The sequence below is a fragment of the Choloepus didactylus genome, chromosome 25 (genome assembly GCF_015220235.1).
Source record: "Choloepus didactylus isolate mChoDid1 chromosome 25, mChoDid1.pri, whole genome shotgun sequence".
NCBI classification, from domain to species: domain Eukaryota; kingdom Metazoa; phylum Chordata; class Mammalia; order Pilosa; family Megalonychidae; genus Choloepus; species Choloepus didactylus.
The window spans coordinates 6126157-6143722 of record NC_051331.1 but is presented as its reverse complement, the minus strand read 5'-3'; the positions used below and the strand labels follow the sequence as shown (position 1 = coordinate 6143722).

At 62.0% G+C, this 17566-nt stretch overlaps 3 protein-coding genes across 10 annotated transcripts; 2 read left to right on the top strand and 1 right to left on the bottom strand.

Moving 5' to 3' along the window:
* Nucleotides 1-421: 421 nt before the first annotated feature.
* Nucleotides 422-2814, top strand: CDKN2D (cyclin dependent kinase inhibitor 2D). Of its 2 annotated transcripts, XM_037818333.1 has the most exons (3): nucleotides 422-470; nucleotides 744-899; nucleotides 1888-2814. In XM_037818333.1, exons 2-3 carry the CDS (start codon nucleotides 759-761, stop codon nucleotides 2245-2247), a joined length of 501 nt encoding a protein of 166 aa, XP_037674261.1. In that variant the 5' UTR covers nucleotides 422-470; nucleotides 744-758; the 3' UTR covers nucleotides 2248-2814. The 2 variants fall into 2 exon arrangements, with proteins under 2 accessions (XP_037674261.1, XP_037674260.1); XM_037818332.1 differs by lacking the exon at nucleotides 422-470 and having other exon boundaries at nucleotides 580-899; nucleotides 1888-2719.
* Nucleotides 2815-3284: 470 nt separating this feature from the next.
* KRI1 (KRI1 homolog) lies at nucleotides 3285-11069 on the top strand. Of its 3 annotated transcripts, none has more exons than XM_037818386.1 (19): nucleotides 3285-3384; nucleotides 3496-3569; nucleotides 3990-4095; nucleotides 4472-4580; nucleotides 4821-4875; nucleotides 4957-5003; nucleotides 5291-5387; nucleotides 5482-5559; nucleotides 5812-5942; nucleotides 6483-6609; nucleotides 6700-6795; nucleotides 6886-7056; nucleotides 8282-8357; nucleotides 8465-8553; nucleotides 8646-8772; nucleotides 8863-8993; nucleotides 9389-9453; nucleotides 9560-9658; nucleotides 10240-11069. In XM_037818386.1, exons 1-19 carry the CDS (start codon nucleotides 3291-3293, stop codon nucleotides 10577-10579), a joined length of 2112 nt encoding a protein of 703 aa, XP_037674314.1. In that variant the 5' UTR covers nucleotides 3285-3290; the 3' UTR covers nucleotides 10580-11069. The 3 variants fall into 3 exon arrangements, with proteins under 3 accessions (XP_037674314.1, XP_037674313.1, XP_037674315.1); XM_037818385.1 differs by having other exon boundaries at nucleotides 4954-5003; XM_037818387.1 differs by lacking the exon at nucleotides 3285-3384 and having other exon boundaries at nucleotides 3990-4099; nucleotides 4954-5003.
* On the bottom strand, nucleotides 10805-16468 carry ATG4D (autophagy related 4D cysteine peptidase). Of its 5 annotated transcripts, none has more exons than XM_037818388.1 (10): nucleotides 16033-16468; nucleotides 15306-15437; nucleotides 15051-15224; nucleotides 14548-14824; nucleotides 14410-14474; nucleotides 13233-13363; nucleotides 12229-12307; nucleotides 12082-12158; nucleotides 11878-11997; nucleotides 10805-11362 (listed from the first exon to the last, which is right to left on the bottom strand). In XM_037818388.1, exons 1-10 carry the CDS (start codon nucleotides 16262-16264, stop codon nucleotides 11180-11182), a joined length of 1470 nt encoding a protein of 489 aa, XP_037674316.1. In that variant the 5' UTR covers nucleotides 16265-16468; the 3' UTR covers nucleotides 10805-11179. The 5 variants fall into 5 exon arrangements, with proteins under 5 accessions (XP_037674316.1, XP_037674317.1, XP_037674318.1 ...); XM_037818389.1 differs by having other exon boundaries at nucleotides 15312-15437; XM_037818390.1 differs by having other exon boundaries at nucleotides 15306-15389.
* Between the last annotated feature and the right edge of the window lie 1098 nt (nucleotides 16469-17566).

Below are 17566 nucleotides of genomic sequence, written 5' to 3'. Positions count from 1 at the left end.
CCAGCTCTCGGGAAGATCTAATGAACGCTGATCGCACGGCCCAGGGGTGCAATCCGGGCGGGGCGGCCCCTGCCCCGCTTCCCTTCCACCCCTGCCCCCGGCCTCGCTCCCTCGGGTCCGTTAAACCCGCCCGCCTTCCCGCCCGCCCGGCGCGTTTGAAAACCGAAAACCCCGCCAGGGCCAGCGGCCCACCGGTCGCAGCGTCCCGGCCAATCAGAAGCGACACCGCCCACTCCGGGGGCCCGAATCCTCCCCGGCGACGCGCCGCCATTGGCTGGACGGGCCGCGTGGGCGGGCCGCGGAAGGGTCACGCGCCGGGCAGCCGATGCCTGGCTACCATGTAACTAGTTCGCCAGACGACAAATGGGCGCGCTCGGGGGCGGGGCCGCCGCCTGGCCACGCCCCCCGCGGCTGGCGCGGCAGCGGCGGCGCAGAGCAGAGCAGACCCCGCCCGTCGAGGAGGAGGGAGGGTGAGTTGGGGGGGACCCGGCCCCCAAGGGGCGGGCGCGGGCGGGCGGCGGAGGGCTGGGCCCGGCCCGCGGCCCCTCGTCGGCGGCCGGCTGACAGGGGGGAGGAGCCGGCGGGGAGGGCGGAGGTCGCGCCGGAGCCCCCGACGGGAGGACCGGGCCGGGCCGGGAGCCTGGAGCCGGGAGGGCTGCTCGGGCCGCGGCGCCGGCGGCCTCGCCCGAGCTGACCGCGCCGCCGGTGGTGGTGGTGGGGGGCGCCGGGGGTCGCCTTCGCAGGCCGCCCGCGTCGACATGCTGCTGGAGGAGGTCCGCGCCGGCGACCGGCTGAGCGGGGCCGCGGCCCGGGGCGACGTGCAGGAGGTGCGCCGCCTTCTGCACCGCGAGCTGGTGCATCCCGACGCCCTGAACCGCTTCGGCAAGACGGCGCTGCAGGTGAGGCCGGGGACCCCGAGCCCTCCCCTCCGGTCCCCTGGGCCCGGAGGGGACCGACTGGGGGGGCCGGCGCCCCCTCTCTGCACTGACGATGTTCCCCGAGATCCCTTTCGTGGTGGGAGGATGGTGGATGGGGTTAGGTTGCCAGGAGGATGTGGGGGTTCCTGGTTCCCTGGGGGCGGGGGATTCAGTTTTCCCAGTCCGGAGGTCCTTATTCGTTGGAACAGGTTTCACCAGGACGGCTTAGGTTTCTTGGGGTTCCCCCGTGTTATACGGGGGGAAGAGGGATAAGCCGATTCCTGGTCGGAGGGTTTCATGTTTTCTGGGGGTTCTCCCAGAGGTCTCCGGTTACTTGGGGAATCTTCCTTTATTGGGGGGTTTGCAGGTTCCCTGATATGTTGCTGGGGGAAGGGGTTCCCAGTGAGGGAACAGTTTCAGATTGCATGGGGGTCCCTATTCCCTGGGGAACATTTTATGGGGGGGTCTCATTTATCGAGGGGGGCTCAGGTACCCTGGGGAGCACCCGCATTATATGGAAGGTATTCCCTGGAGAAGGGGTTTTGAATCCCCTGGTGAGCACCCCTTTTTCTTTGAGGGAGCCATCAGATTCTTTGGGGGGCAGTTCCCATTCTCTAGGGGGGAGGGCAGATCTTGGGAGAGGGTTTCATATTTCCTGGTGGTTTCCCATTTCTGGGACATGGGACCTCTAGTTCTTTGAGGAGGATCTTGGGTTCCCTGAAAGTTTTCCATTGTGGGGGCGCGTGTGTGGAGCTATTCCCTGGGGAGTTGGGGCTTGGAGTTCCGACCCCCAGAAGTCCTTGTTTTCTGGGGTCTCAGCTCCCTGGAGACTTGTGTTCCTTGGGGTTTCCCCATTCCCTCCAGGAATCCTTCTCTGGTATTCCCTAGTTCTGGAAGACCCCTCTCCCCAGGGACCCCTTTTCCCGGGCCCCCTCCCCTGGGGCCCCCCTGACCCCCTGCCCCCACACAGGTCATGATGTTCGGCAGCCCCACCATCGCCCTGGAGCTGCTGAAGCAAGGAGCCACTCCCAACATCCAGGACGCCTCCGGCACGACCCCAGCCCACGACGCAGCCCGCACGGGGTTCCTGGACACCCTGAAGGTCCTGGTGGAGCACGGCGCTGATGTCAACGCCCCCGACGCCGCGGGGGCGCTCCCCATCCATCTGGCGGTGAGGGAGGGCCATGCGGCCGTGGTCCGCTTCCTGGCCGGGGAGTCCGATCTCCATCACCGGGACGCCGGGGGTCTCACGCCCGTGGAGCTGGCGCGGCAGACGGGGGCTCAGGACGTCCTGGACATCCTGCAGGGGCACGCGGTGGCCCCGCTGTGACGCCGGCTCCAACCACGGGACCCCACCGGGTTCCTAAGGAAAGAGGAGGGAAGAGATACTTTCTCCCCTCACTCCTCTCCCCCGGTGCTGAAACGGGGAGGGGCACTAGTTTGTGGCTTGTTGGTGTTGATTTCTGGGGTGTGTTTGGGGGGGGGCATTTCTCGTTGATTTTTCTCACCCCTTTTGGTGTGTTGGACAGAGAGGGGCTCCTGCATGCAACAACTACCTAAACGGTTGATTCCTCCGCGCCCCAGGCTGGGGGGACCGCGGATCGGGCCCCGGGGCAGATCCTTGGAAGCCCCAGCCCCGGTGAGGCCGTGCCCGGGTCTGAGCCACCTGCGCCCAGAGAGAAATGAAGTGTACACCCTGCTTTGGCCATCGGGGAAGGGGGGGTTCCAGATAGGTAAAGGGGTGGCAGGAGGTTCATTTATATTTTCTTGGGAGCCTGTTTTCCAGTCTCTTGTACAGTGTTAAAAAAAAAAATCTATTTATTAAGCTTGATGGGAAAAAAATTGTTGCGTGTGATAATTTAATGTTTTTATCCATTAAATTAAGACTTAAGCATGATCCCGGTGCGAGTGGCTTTACTGATTTCTGATTGTTTCGTGGGGAGTCGCGCGTAAAGGATATTTGGGGGGTAGGCCCCGGGGCGGGAGTCGCCGATCGGGGAGTGGGGGGGAGGTTTCGGGGAAGGGGTGACAGCGGTCATTCCCAGGGCGCCGGGGACGGGGAGCGAGCTGGGTGGGGCAGCGGTTTGCGCTGTCGGAACGGAAGGGAGGCAGGAAACCGCGAGTGGAGAAAGGGCCCCCAGATGTCAGCTGGGTGCCCGGAGCCCCGGGGGCGGGGGTGGGCGGCGGCCGCGGCCTTCTCCGCAGAGGCGGCTCCCGTGGGCGGGGACTGCGCACCCCCCGGCGGGCGGGATCCCGGAAGAGCCAGCTCCGGGGCGGGCGCGCCCTTTAAAAGGTGCGGTGGGCGGGGCAGAGCGCGGCCCCGCCCCCTTCCGGCGTTCCATCGCGCGCATGCGCAGTAGGCGGCCGACCACCATGCCGGAGCCGCGCGGGGCGTCGCCGCTGCGGGTGAACGCGGCCTTCGCAGCGCGGTACGGCCGCTACCGGGAGCGCGAGGAGCTGCAGCGGCGTGAGTGCGGGGCGCATGCGCCTGGGGCCGTCAGGAAGTGGGGGGGGGGCGTGGGTCTGGCTCCCCCGGGACTGAGCTTGGGGCGGGGGGCGTCCCGCCTGTGCCCCGCAGTGAAGGATCGGTACGGGGACCGGGACGGCGGCGGCGACTCCAGCTCCGAATCCGACTCCAGCGACGAGCGCGTGGTGAGCCTTCCCTGCTGCCCCCCTCCCCGACGTCCGAGCCCCCCACTGCAGCCCGATCCCGACGCGCAGGGGTCTCCAATCCCCAATCCCATCGCCACTAACAGAGCGTCCAGCCCCCACCCCCCAATCCCCTACCCCCAGCTCTGTCTCCCCCACCACGATCCCTGATGTGGGGGATGCGCCCCTATACCTGTATGTGGTCCCCTCTGTCCACCCTCAGGAGAGCCCCCCTCCACCATCTGGCTCTCTGACACTCCCCCACACCTGCCTCTCACCACCCGGGTCTCCCCTCTTCTCTAATGCAGGCCCCACCCCTAATTCCCACACCCGCTTATTCCACCTGCCCCCATCATAGGCAGCCACCAGGTCTCCCGCTCCCTTCTAAGTCTGTCTCTCACCCCGCCCTGTTCCCCACCCCAGGAATTTGACCCCCAGCAGGAGCGAGACTTTTACAGGACACTCTCCTTGCTGAAGGAAAAGGATCCCTGCATTTACCACGAGGATGCCACCTTCTACCAGAGAGCAGGCAGGTGCCAACCCAGCCCCAGGTCCTTCGTCTCCTTGGATGGCGTCGCGACTATTTAGTGATACATTGATGTTTTAAGTCAACGCATCTGGTGGAGTATCTTAAATTGTTTTCTGATGTTGTCAGTAATAACAGTGGCTCACATATTCTCAGCACTAACTTATGCACTTGACTGTGTTCAAAACGTGACTTGCTTGTGGCGTGAACGTATCCCCATCTCCCCCTGGGGTGGTAGCACTTGGGATACCTGTTTTCTGGCTGGGAATTGGTGGGTTTGGGGTTTGAAATCTCCGCCTAACCCTGGCCCTGTGGGATTCTGGGCCTGGGGGAGGAGGGGGCTGTGGGTGACAGTGGGTGCTTTCCGGTGGGCCCACAGCGTCGTCCTCGGAGAGCGAGGAGGAGCCAGCAGCCGCAGAGAAGCAGAAGAAAGTGCGGCCCATGTACCTGAAAGACTACGAGAGAAAGGTTATCCTGGAGAAAGAAGGGTGAGGAGGAAGCCGGATAGCCCCAGCCTTCCAGGGCAGGCGGATACACGGGGGCGAGAGGAAGCCAGTGCCCCCCTGTAGGATTGGGGAACCCCCGAGAGCAGGAGTCTCCGTGTCCTGTCTGCCCACACCCCCTCAGGCCCCCCAGCTGCTGCTCATAGCAGCTCCCCTCCTGGGGACAAATGGGCCAGCGGAGAGTATATTCTGAAGCCCCCATCCCATCCCTCCCTCCCTGCACAGCAAATACGTCGACGAGGAGAACTCGGACGGGGAGACCTCCGATCCGAGACTCCAGGTAGGTGAGGTGGCTCCCAGGCGGGGGCTGAGGGGCCCAGGGCCGGGCCCTAGGCCCATGTCACTCTCTCCTCTGCAGCAGACGGCGTCCCGCAGTTATGTGGAGGAACAGAAACGGCTCAAGGAAAGGTGAGGCTGGAGCGGGGCACATGGGCCGGCTGGCAGAGAGTTGGGGCTCTGGGGTCAGACAGCCTGGGTTCACATCCACCTCTGCTGCTCCTTGCCTGTGTGACCTTGGGCAGGTCCCTTGCTGTCTCTGTGCCAGCTGTCAAAAGGGGTCAGTAACACGCTTACATCTTGGCACTGCTCTGAGCCTGTCGAGAGGTTCCCCACAGGCTCAATAGACGGGGTCAGTGTGGGGGCAGGGGGCAGGGTCCGGCCTGCCCATCCTGAGGGTTGTCTTCCTGCGTGGGCAGCTTCCGGGCCTTCGTGGAGGACAGCGGGGACGAGGACAGCGCCGGGGAAGGCGGCTCCGGGTTGCTGCAGAAACATGTCCAGACCAAGGAGGAGAAGGTGAGGGCTGGGAGTGGAGCCTGGCCTGGCGGGGGTGGAGCTGGACGGGGTCCCCAACGGGGTGGACGGACACTCAGCGCAGGTCTCCCCACAGGCCCTGGAGGAGGCCAACTATGTGGAGTGGCTGAAAGGGCAGAATGAGGTGCCAAACCCCGAGGCCCTGAAAGAACTGGTGAGTGCAGGCTCAGCTGCCTCTTCCACCTCCACTCTGTCCTTTGTCCACTGCCAACCGTTTTCCGGAAACCGATCCTTGAGGGGGGTGCCAAGGGTGCAAACTGGGAGACCCACCATCCTGCTTGGCCCTTAGTTGGGTGCTCCCAACTCTGGGCCTCGGTTTCTACAGCTGTAAAATGGGGGGTGATCCCACCCTCCTTTCTGGCCCCCGAGTCCCTGATCTGGGTTCTCGTGACTCTCTCACTCCCAGACCCACCTCAGAGAATATTGGAACAATCCAGAGCTGGATGAAGGCGAGCGATTCCTGCGGGATTATATCCTGAACAAACGCTACGAGGAAGAGGGAGACGAAGAGGACGAGGAGGAAGAGGAAGAGGAAGGGTGAGCTGCCCTGCTTGCCTGGGGCCTGAAGAGTTTCCGAAACTTACGTAGTTTTATGAACAGAGAATTCACAAACATGGTAAAACAAACAAACAAAAAAAGTTGACAAACTTGGGCGGTCTGAGCCCCATTCTGACCCTTGGCCCCTCCCCAGGTCTGTCCCCCCTCCCCGAGGCCTGGGTCTCTGGTCCCTTTCCCAAGAAATTCTCAGCTGATGGAGGCTGGAAGGCAAGGGGCAGCAGGTGTTGGTTTTTCCACACAGATGGTGGCGGCCGAGTAAGTCATGTGTGAGGCAGAACCAGGGAGTGGGGGCTCTGGAGCCGGGTGAGACGAGTTCAACCCCTGGCCCTGCCTCAATTTCCCCATCTGCAAATTGGGGATGATAGTAGCCCCCACCTTGTAGGGTTCTTGTGAGGATCGAAAGTGTTAAAAACCTACAAATAACCCGGGGCAGTGTTGGTATGCAGGAGAGCAGGAGTGGGGAGTGGGTGTCCCCCCTGAACTCAGCTGACCCCTGGCCCAACCCTATCTCGCCCCCAGGATTCCCGGGTCCCCGGTCCAGCTGGATGTAGACGATTCCTCGGATGAGGGGGAGCTGTTTCTAAAGAAGCAGGAGGATTTTGAGCACAAATACAACTTCCGCTTTGAGGAGCCGGACGCAGCTACGGTGTGTGGACAGGGCTGGGGTCAGGGGGTGTCCGGCCCAGAGAGCCCGGGAGACACCCATGAGCCATTCTGGGCTCTCTCCCTTCCGCAGGTCAGGACCTATCCGCGAAGGATCGCGTCCTCCGTGCGCCGCAAGGATGAGCGCAGGAAGGAGAAAAGAGAGGAGATGAGGGAGCGAAAGAGAAGGGTGAGTGTGCAGGCGGCAGGCTGGTGGGGGGTCCCCCAGCCCCCCAGGAAAGCCCACACCCTCCCTCTGCCCCTGGCCTGCTGCCCACAGGAAAAAGCCAAGAAGCAGGAGGAGCTGAAACAACTGAAGAACCTGAAGAGGAAGGAGATCCTGGCCAAGCTGGAGAAGTTGCGGCAGGTGACGGGCAACAAGACGCTGGGCCTCGAGGAGCAGGACCTCGAGGATGACTTTGACCCCGCCCGGCACGACCAGCTCATGCAGGTGCGGCCCCCACGCCCCAGCTGAGCCACACAGCTGGGTCCTTGGGAACGTGGCTCTGGAATCATGTGGCATTTCCTGGCTGTGTGACCTTAGAGAAGTGACTTGACCTCTCTGAGCCTGTTTTCCTGTCTATAAAGTGGGTCTAACATCTGCCTCAGGGCTGTCATAAGGTAAAAGTGAGATGAATACACATAAGCATTTAAGTAGTAAGTGGCTTGAGTAACAGCAGGTCATTGTATTTTCTTACAACTCATTTATTGTGCCGTTTATGTTTGTTGTAGTTGGGGGAACACATTGTCAGGCCATGAAAACTCAGGGTGATGAGGGCTAAGATGGGAGAAGCAATTGGGGCTGGAAGGAGCCCCAAAGGAGGCTCCTGACCAAGCCTGGGAGGTCAGGAAAGGCAGGAGGGGTGAAAACTGGAGCGGGTGGGTGCCGGGTGGTTGTGCCTTCACTTTCTAGGCTTTTCAGCCCTGAGCTTGTTCCTTTCTTAATAGAACGAGGATTGTTTCCACCCCTCAGGGTGGTTGTGAGAATTCCGGAGATGCTGCCCAGGACTGGGCATGTAGTAGGTGCTTAATAAGTGACAGGGTCAGCAATGTCTGCCTTTCCCGCTGGCTGCTGGGGGGCCAGCAGGGGCCCAGCACAGGCTCAGTCCTCTTGGAGCCCGTGGAGTGGGGAGAACCTGTCTCCCGCTCATTGAGCACCTACTGTATGCCGAGCGTCATGCAGCGCGGCAGTCCCGGCCCTCCCAGAGTTCACAGTCTAGTGACAGGCCCGTGGCTCGACAGCTAGAGGCCAGTGGGATCTGTGCAGGCAGGAGGGGCATGGGGCAGGGAGGAGGGATCTTGGAGGAGGCCCTGGAAACCGGTGCTGGGGATCAGGGCAGGCTGGGGAGGAAAGGGCGGGTGGCTAACTGAGGCTTGTGTAGCAATTAGCCAAAGAGGGGGTGAGCCCCCCAGGCCCCAGGGGTTACCGCAGGGGGACGGGGAACTGGGTGTCGGGAACCGGGTGGTGGCCTGTGTAGCGGAGGGTGGAGGGGTCGGGGGGCCTGGTCAAACAGTTCTTCCAAATCAGGCACTAGGTCCTGCGAGGGCACTGGGGAGCCACAGAAGGTGCAGGAGGGGGGTACATTGGCATGGTAGGGGACAGGGACCAGGCCCCACACTCGCCGAGCCCCTCTGCCCCCGGTGGGCCCTGCTGACTCCCCCTCCCGACCCTGCAGAAGTGCTTCGGGGACGAATACTACGGTACCACGGAGGAGGAGAAGCCACAGTTTGAGGAAGAGGAAGGGCTTGAAGGTGGGGTCAGTGAGCACTGGGGGGCGGGGGGGGCTGGACAGGACACCCCAGGCTCCCACTCTGACCCCCACCCCCTGCCGCCATCCACCTGTCCCCTCGGGAACCAGACGACTGGAACTGGGACACGTGGGCTGGGCCGGAGCAAGGTGGCGCCTGGAGCCAGCAGGAGCCGCACTGCGAGGACCCCGACTTCAACGTAGGTGCCATGGGCTGGGAGTGGGGGGCAGTCCATGGGGGTCCCGGTGCAGGGGGGACCCCGAGAGGCTGGCCTGATGTGTGCCCTGGTAGATGGACGCTGACTACGACCCCAGCCGGCCGCGGAAGAGGCCGCGAGAGGCACCCCCGACGGGCAAGAAGCAGCGCAAGTCGCCCTTCGCCGCAGCTGTGGGGCAGGAGAAGCCGGTGTTTGACCCCGGTGAGGCCCCGGGCGGGCGGGCTGCGGGCGGGCAGGTGGGCATACCACGGGGTCCGGCTCCCCCCAGCAGCCTGGTGCTCTCCTGGGCAGGAGACAGGACATTTGAGGAGTACCTGGACGACTACTACCGGCTGGACTACGAGGACGTCATCGACGATCTGCCCTGTCGCTTCAAGTACCGCGCCGTGGTGCCCTGCGACTTCGGGCTCAGCACTGAGGAGGTCCGGGCCCCGGGTGGGCAGGGGGCGCGCCCAGGCCCAGGGCACTGGCGGATGATTCATGACCAGCAAAAAGAGCTGACAGTTATTGAGCCGTGTCATCCACGTTGACTCAGTTAATCTTCCCCGTGACCTGCCAGTGGGTTCTGAGGGGATGCCCGTGTCGTCAGTGAGGAAACTGAGGCCTGGAGTCGGGAGCCAGACTGGAAGCTGAAACCGGCCACTTCCTGGCTCTCTGGGCCTGTTTCCCCACCCCACCACCCCACAGTAACCTACACCCAGGGTGGCTGCCACCCTGCCCTCCCTGCTGGGTGGGGCACCACCCCACTTAGACCAGTGAGAGTCTCGGGGTCCCTGGGGTGCCCCGCGGCAGGACCCCACTCTCCCTTCCCCTGCAGATCCTCGCCGCTGACGACAAGGAGCTGAACCGCTGGTGCTCCCTGAAGAAGACCTGCATGTACAGGTGACAGGGAGGGGCCGGGGGCCCCGGGAGGCAGGGCCTGGGCAGGCGGCAGGGACGGGCAGCCCCAGGAGCAGGCAGTGACAGGTGTGCCCACCGGCATCTGCAGGTCGGAGCAGGAGGAGCTGCAGGACAAGCGGGCGTACACACAGAAGGCCCAGAACGTGTGGAAAAAGCAGCAGATCTTCAAGTCGCTCTGTCCCGAGGAGTGAGTGTGGCTGGGGGGGCAGGGGGGGCTTGGGAGCCTGCCAGGCTGGGGGTCAAGTCTTGGTCCCTCAGCCATTCGTTCCTTGACCTTGGGACCAGGCTTCCCCGTGAGACCTGTGTTCAGATCCTGGCTGGGCCATGCAGCTGTGTGACCCTGGGCAAGTCACATCCCCTTTCTGGGCCTGTTTGTAAAATGGGGTGAAAGCTGCCTCGTATCTTCTCGGGTGTGGGAAGCTTAAGTGAGTTAATTCACATAAAGGAGTTCAAACCCAGCGAACACCTGTAGGAGTGGGCTGCTGGGAGCACGATAGAACCTCTCACAGTTGACGTGAAGCCACCATGAGTTTACTAATGGCACCAGGGCTAGGATCGCCAGTGTCACAATTCTGCCGTGCGGTTCAGTAGGAAAGCTGCTGGCTTTGGTGACAGCCCTGGCTTGGAGTCCCAGACAAGCCCCCTCAATCCCTGGGTTGTCAGCTCTCTAGGCCTCAGTTTTCCTCATCTGTGAAATGGGGGGATGTGTGCTCAGAACTGGCCTAATCGTGACCGGCCTGAGCTGAGCCCCGACTTCTGCCACCCCAGGATGGAGACACCCACGGAAGCCACAGGGAAGCCACAGAGAGCCAAAGCCGGCCCGCAGGGGCAGCTGCCTGGGCCTGATGGGGCCTGCGGGAAGCAGCCCCGGCCTGAGAACCCCCCGACACAGGAAGAGGTGGCCCCTGCGTCACCCACCAAGAAGCCAGCCCCCCAGAGGCAGAGGCGGGGCAAGAAGGCGCGCCTGCTGGGCCCCACGGTGACACTTGGGGGACAGGAGTTCAGCCGCCAGAGACTGCAGGCCTTTGGTCTCAACCCCAAACGGCTGCACTTCCGCCAGCTGGGCCAGAAGCGGAGAAAGCAGCGGGGGCCCAAGAGTGGTCCCTGAGCCCAAGCCGGGTGGGGGCCCTCAAATCAGGTCCCCTGGTATTTATCCCCGTCCTGCTGCAATACCGTCTGCTACATGGAGCCCTGCATCTATCCCACATGCGGGGAGTCTCCTCCTCTTACAGATGTGGAAACTGAGGCACATTTAAGCTTCTCCAGGCAACCTGGAAATCTTACCTGGAGACCCTGCCACCCTGTCCCCCCAAATGCTGAGCCCACTGCCATGTTCAAGTCACACAGCTTTATTAGCCCCCAGTGGCTGGTCTCCCCGCCGCCCTTGGCAGGACGGGGGCTTGAGGCCCAGTGAGGGGTGCAGACAGTACAGTGCAAACTACAGTACTTGAGTCGGGCCCTGAGTGGGTGCCCAGGAGCCTGTCCCCCAGCCCGTGAGGAGGGGCTGGCTGGCAGGAGGCAGGCGGGCTCTGTGCCTGGCTGAAGACCCCCAGCCTGGCGGCTCCCTGGACGGTTCTCAGCTTGCCGAAGGGGGGGGTGGTGGGTGGGTGGGAAGGGGGCATCATGTCACCACCAGACTTCAGGCTTCCACGCCCAGCGTGACATAAATAAAAAAATAAATAGTTGCATCTTTCCCCCACCCCTCCCTTTATAAAAACACAAAGTCCTCTGAGCTCGGGCGTTTGTTCTTGAGGAGCCGCCCCGCGCGAGGGAGACGGTGCGCTGGCTGGGCAAGCGGGGGGCAGAGGTGGTCCGGGTTGTGGTCCTGAGCGTGGCCCTCGGCCAGGGTGAACATGGGGTACCGCTCTGTGGCTGAGGAGGAGCTGAGGACCTGGGGGAGGAGGGGACAGGGCTCAGCTTCTGTCTCCCCTGGGCCCAGCCATCCAGCCAGCACCCGCAGTCCCTGGCCCGAGTCCGGATCAGGGACGGGCACGTGAGGCTACCCAGTCCGCGGCGGACATGGGGTTTTTGCAGCAGCAGCAGCTACTGGGAAGGGGGGGGCACCCTTTCTGCTGAGGTGGGTGGATGGGTGCCCAAAGGAGCTGACAGCACAGAGGTCCAGTCCTGACAAGACAGCAGGGACAGGGTAGGGGTACTGCTTCTTGAGACCCCAGAGGCAGCTGTACCCCAAGGCGGTAATGCCCCCCAAACATTGCAGCTGCATGCCTCTTGGGCTCCTGTCTGAGCCAGGGTTTTGTGGCCTGTAGGCAGGAGGATCCAAACGGCCTGTCTGGCACTCCCCTGGCCCTCAGGCAGAAACTTCCAGAGGACATGACAGCTCAGATCTGGTCCCCCCCAGCCTCGCCCTTTGCCCCCCACCTTCCACCATCCACCCTTCTGGCTCACCCTGGTCAGCTCCGAGCAAAGCGTCTCAAACTCCTTCCTGTCTCCAGCATAAAACCCCACAGTACAGCTTGGGTCCATCTTGGCAAAGGCCATCTTGCGGGGTGAGGTGCAATGGAAGGACTAGGGCAGACAGACAGGGAAGGCTCAGGGGTTCCCCAGCCCCTTCCCTGTGCCCCCCAGCCTGAGCCCGGGAGCCAGGCTCACCTCGAGGGGGAAGTTGGCCTGGCTGACGTCCACGCTGGGCTGGCAGTAGTGGGGGTCCAGGTACAGCAGGAAGTCATCTGCAGGGGCGGAGGTGTGAGCCGGGGCGGGGAGGGGCGGGACAGGAAGGGGTGGGGGGGCAGGGCCTACCCTGGTAGCCAATGAAGTACAGCGAGTGCCGCGGCTTGCCCCCCATGATGCCCAGGCACAGCTCCGAACGCAGGAGCTCCTGCAGGGGGAGAGGGGCAAAGGCTGAGGACTCAGTGCAGACGCTGTCAGCAGCCGCTCGACTGGCTCAGTGTGTGCCTACTGGGTGCCCTCCCAGCCCTGTGCTGGGCTCGGGGGGGGGGCAGCAATGACTGAGACGGACAAAACCCCTGCCCACACGGAGCTGAAGGTCTAGCGTGGGAGATGAACAAGAAGCAGGAGGAATCAGTTATCTCAGGTGTCAGGAGATGGTAATGCTGGGGAGGATAAAGCAAGGAAAGGAAATCCAGGGTGTCAGGGAGGTGGGTTTTGCTATTTTAAATAGGGGATGGGGGGGTCACGGAAAGCCTCACTGAGGTGGTGACATTTGAGCAAAGATCTGAAGGAGGTAAGAGAAGGAGCCACATGCATTTCTGCGGAAAAGAGCACTTCCAACTGAGGGAACAGCCAGTGGCTGGGGTGTTTCCGACACAGCAAGGTGGCCAGTGCGGCTGGAGCAGAGCGAGGGGGCACGTCGGGTCAGCCGGTGGGCCACAGGGAGAACTCTGGCTTTTATTCTGAGTCCAAACACACCAGGGTCTCTCCAGCCCTTGCCTTCCTGTTCCCTCTTTCTGGCACACCCTTCCTGCAGGTCCTCATTTGCATCTTGGCTGGCGAGGGGCTTTCCTAAGCTCCACAGCCACCCCCGTCTGCTGTCAGCTGGGTCACCCATTCACTGTCGTCATTCCTCCGTGAGAGTGTCCATTCCCAGCTAATAAGGATTTTATGCCTGTTCTGTTCACCGCTGGCTCCCCGGCACCTGGCAGTGTATGGCACCCGGCAGGAGCTCCCCAATTATTGAATAAACGGGTGAAGGGATGAAAGAGGCAGAAACGGGCCTCAAACCACGCCAAGAAAGTAATAGGGGGCTCCCGAGTGGAGGTGCCGTGGGGTCAGGCTGCACCCACCTTCACGCAGGGCACGTACACGGGGTTCAGAGTCTCGCCACCCAGCCGCACGGGCACCAGGATGACCACAGACTTCCACTCGGCTGCGGGGTCCGGCCTGGCCACCAGGCGGGCCACATCTGCCTTGTACACTGGGGAGACAGGGCAGCGGATCACCTTCACCCAGGCTCCAAGGCCCGGAGGGCTGCCCTTTGACCCCAGAGGCGACACCTCCCCTGTGCCACCTCTCGGTGAGCAACGCTTCATCATGAGTGGAGAAGGATATCTTTGCGGTGCCCCCAGAATTCCCCTGGAGAATCCGGGGCTCTCCAGGCTGCTGTGGACATTCCCATTTTACAGATGGGGCAACCGAGGCCCTGAGATTTAGGCCCGGAGCATAAAGCGAGGAAGAGGCAGAGACCCTTCCCCGCAGTCTCAACCCCACAGATGGCCCTCAGGGACGCAGTGCTTTGGTGTGTCAATACAGAAACGGGAGCGCCAAGCAGTCGGTCCCCAAACCGAACATCCCCGTGTGGGTCTCTCCTCAAGCCCCGTGCCTGCTGGTACCCGTTCTCCTGCCGCTGCCCGTGCTGCTGCGTTAGCCCCTTTCCCGGCTCCGAGAGAACTGGATTCAAACCTTTTTGGGGGCACAACCCTCTATGAAAATTGAGCCCTGTGCCAAGCCCCTCCAGTTGTGCAGAAATTTGTACCAGGTTTGTAGAAACCCTGACAGCCATCCACGAGGGCTGCCACGAGTTAAGACCCTTTCTAAATAGGTCTGGGGAGTGTAGGAAACATGAACACCTCAAATTCTGTGGACATTTACTGTGACAAATGCTGCTTAAGGTCTTACTTGCTATATTGACTCACTTAATCCTCACTCGAACACTGAGACAGAGAAGATGAGCCTTTCATGCAACTTAAACCTGTCTGTAGAGTAAGAGTAAACAGGCCCCAAGAGGAGGCCCTTAGGTCTTCTACATTCTCACTCAGTGAGAAGCCCCGGAACTTTCCTCCCCTGGTTCTGCAAGGAGAGACAGAGGGGAGGGACCCTCGGCTGCCCCTACCACGCAGGCCTGGAATCCTCTCCGTGTACCCCTCTGCCCCACTCCTGTTTCACCCTGGGTCCTAACAGGCACCTTGGGCAGTCACTGGCTCAGGGGGAGACCCCATAACTGACTGCCAGCCCCTTCCTTACCTGTGCAGTCCTGAGAAACATACACCACCAGGCGGGCAACCTCAGAGCAGCTCTCCACGGCTCTCCTGGGGGCGGGAGGGGAGGCCTGAGTTCCCGGGGATCCCCAGCGGCTCCTCCGTTCCCAGCCACGGCCCTCACCTGAGGATGTGCGCCACCAGCGACGGCCCATACCAGTCGCCCGCCTTCTTGCCTGAGCTCTGTCCGAGCTCCACCAGCCGGTGTAGACCAAAGGGGGCGCAGGGGTGGTCAGCAAACCAGGATATGATCTGCCGGTGCCAGTGCTCCTGCTCCAGCTCGGAGGTGCCCTGGGCCCAGCGTGGGGGCACCCAGCGGGCAGGGCCTCGGTACCGGCTGGGAGAGGCTGACCCCAAAGGCTCAAGGGTGCCCAGGCTCGGACCCTCAGCCCATGTCCAGTCTGGTGGGAAAAGGGGGACACAGTCAAACAACGCAAGTATGGAGGAGCTTATCATACAACCCCAATACTCCCAAGAACCCCATTTACCTCAATTCGCAAAATCCTGAAAATCCTTACTTTACAAATAACTCTCACTCTCCCCCAAAACTTTCTCAGCACATAATCCTACCATGACTTGATACTCTTAGTCAACAACCAATTCTGATACTCCCGGGGTCCCACTCACCTCTGGGCAGAAAATGCAACAGCAGGCCCTGAGCCAACAACATCTGCCCGCTGCGTAACATGCATCCCCAGCCGCAGTCCGACGTCAGGCAGCCCCCGGCCAGGGGCGGGAAGTCCCGGCGGTATGTGAGCCACAGGCGGGACGCAAAATCCCGCTGGAAACGCTGGACGTCACCTGTGAGAGCCAGCCTGTCAGCTGCCACCAGGGACACGATGGCGGCCTCCCCCAACCCTGGTCCCCAGGCCACCAGCTCACCCTCACCCTCGAAGCGGTACCGGCGGCCGCAGAGGTGGACACTGGAGATCTTGCTAAAGTTGGTCCGACTTTTGAAAGTCCAACCTGGGGAGATGGGGGACAGCGCCCCAGCGAGATGAAGCACTTGCTGGACTGATACGCAATAAAAGAGTTAAGACAGCCACAGCACTTGGGTTCCCCCATCAGAACCCGAAAGGGGGACAATCCTAGTGCCCTATGTCAGGGGTGGCTCTAGGGTGCCTGGTAACAGCCCCAGGAGTGCCTACCATAAATTGAGGATGGACTCAGGCAGTTCTTGATATTGTACCCATTTTACAGAGGGAGGAAATAGAGACAGAGAGAAGCAAAGGAGCCTATCCTGGATCCCATGCAGAGGAAGGGGACAGAACTTGAAAACACCTTTCTCTAGACACAGGTCAGATCATAGACAGCCCCTGCCCAGAATCTTCCGACAGCTCCCCACGGTGCTCAGAATAAAACCGAACTCCTCAGCAGCCTGCAAGGCCCTGCCTGGTTAGCCCCTGCTCACCTCTTCCCTTCGCCCCCCCTGTTCCAGCCACCTGGTGGCCTTTGCCTACCTCAGGTCGGCTCTGGGCTGGGCAGGGCGGGGTCCCACGAGTGACTCACAGGGGAACAAGTGACAGAGTAATCGGGGGGTACAGGATCTGGCTCTCCATGACCCAGGCCCGCCCCGTCCAAGCCCTCCCGGGCCTCGCCCCCTCCTCACCGTACTTGACGTTGTTCCAGGCCGTCAGGAACTTGGTCTTAAACTTGTCCACCTCGTCGGGCTCAGCGGCGGCGGCCCCGGGCGGGCCCGGAGCGGGGGCGCTGGCTCCGGAGGGCCCCAGGCCGTTGGGGTCCGGGACTCGGGGACCCCGCGGCCTGCGGCCCTCGGGGCGGCGCGCGTCCTCGGGGCTCCCGCTCCGGTACTGCGCGGCGGCCGGCGACACCGAGTTCATGGACGCGCCGGGAAGGCGGACCGAGGGCCCGGCCGGGGGCTGCGGCCGCCACCTCCGCCGCGCCCAGGGGCTCCCCGCCGGCCTGGGACACGGGGGAGGGCCGAGGGGGACGCTACGCGACCCCCGACCTGGCCGCTGGGTGCCGGACTCCCGCCCCGGCGACCTCCGCGGCTCTCACGGCCGCCATCTTTGCGGCCGAGGTTCCCGGATGGAGGCGGCGCGATGGAGCCTAGGACCCCGCCCACCCGCCCGCTTGCCTGCCTTATCGCGCCGCGCAGGCGCGCGGGAGGCCCGCCCGCCAGCCTTTATCGGAGCGCCGCAGAGGCCGGGGAGCCCCGCCCCCGGGACCGCCCCCTTGGGGGCGCTGGAAACCGCCGGCACTCCAGGGAGCTCCCCCCGCTAGGTGTGCGTTGTCAGCCGCGGCCGGGACCACAGCGCCCCTAGCGGCGGCCGGGCGCATGGCCACGCCTCTCCGGGCCTCAGTTTCCTCGCCTGAGAAATGGGCTCAAAGCCCCGCAAAGTCGTGGAGGAATTTCAGAATAATTATGCGGAGGAAAAGAAGCCGGACAAGAATGAGCACACAGACACAAAAGGGCACATATTGTGTAATTCCAGGAATCTATAACGCAGAACGCAGATTAGTGGTGGCCGGGGGCTGGAGGGTGGGGTGACTGCCCAAAGGATCTGGGGTTTCCTTTTGGGGTGATGAAAATGTTCCGGAACTAGATAGAGGTGGCGGTTGCACAACAATGTGAATGTAGTCAATACCACAGAATGTTCACTTTAAAATGTTTGAAGTTATGTGAATTGCACCTCAATTGAAAAAAAAAAGTATATACTCTATGGATACTCTCCGCTTCCATTTATATAACATAAAACTCTAGAAAATGCAAATTCGTCCCTAGTGATGGGTTGTCTGGGAATAGGGGTGGGCAGAGGCACAAGGGATGACAAAGAGGCAGGACAATGTTTAGTATCTTGATTGTGGTGAAGGTTTCTCGGGCGTGAAAACCCATCAAACTGTCCACTTTATAGGTGTGTGGTTTACTGTAGGTCAATTATGCATCAGTAACGCTGTAAAAGCATTTTAATGCCTCTAACTCAGGAATGCTGGGAGATGAGCAGAGATTCTCCGTGTAAAGCGTTTCTGGTGGCAAATGGAGGCACAGGGGTGCAGCAAAAGCTAACGGGGTCCTCAAAAGCCTGATGGCCATGTGAATGACAAGGGGGGCATCTCTAGTGGCCAGCCCAAGGGGGCTCTGTTCTCACCAGATGGGGATTCGGATGAGGGTGTGAGTTGTG

Excerpts from the sequence above, each read along its gene's own strand:
- CDKN2D (XM_037818333.1), top strand. The coding sequence starts at position 759 with ATGCTGCTGGAGGAGGTCCGCGCCGGCGACCGGCTGAGCGGGGCCGCG. Across the intron at positions 900-1,887 it reads TCGGCAAGACGGCGCTGCAG|GTCATGATGTTCGGCAGCCC; the intron begins GTGAGGCCGGGG and ends GCCCCCACACAG.
- KRI1 (XM_037818385.1), top strand. The coding sequence starts at position 3,291 with ATGCCGGAGCCGCGCGGGGCGTCGCCGCTGCGGGTGAACGCGGCCTTC. Across the intron at positions 4,581-4,820 it reads GTTATCCTGGAGAAAGAAGG|CAAATACGTCGACGAGGAGA; the intron begins GTGAGGAGGAAG and ends CTCCCTGCACAG. Across the intron at positions 8,554-8,645 it reads GCGAGGACCCCGACTTCAAC|ATGGACGCTGACTACGACCC; the intron begins GTAGGTGCCATG and ends GTGCCCTGGTAG.
- ATG4D (XM_037818388.1), bottom strand. The coding sequence starts at position 16,264 with ATGAACTCGGTGTCGCCGGCCGCCGCGCAGTACCGGAGCGGGAGCCCC. Across the intron at positions 15,438-16,032 it reads CTGGAACAACGTCAAGTACG|TCCAGCAAGTGCTTCATCTC; the intron begins GTGAGGAGGGGG and ends ATTGCGTATCAG. Across the intron at positions 13,364-14,409 it reads TGTTTCTCAGGACTGCACAG|TGTACAAGGCAGATGTGGCC; the intron begins GTAAGGAAGGGG and ends CTGTCTCCCCAG.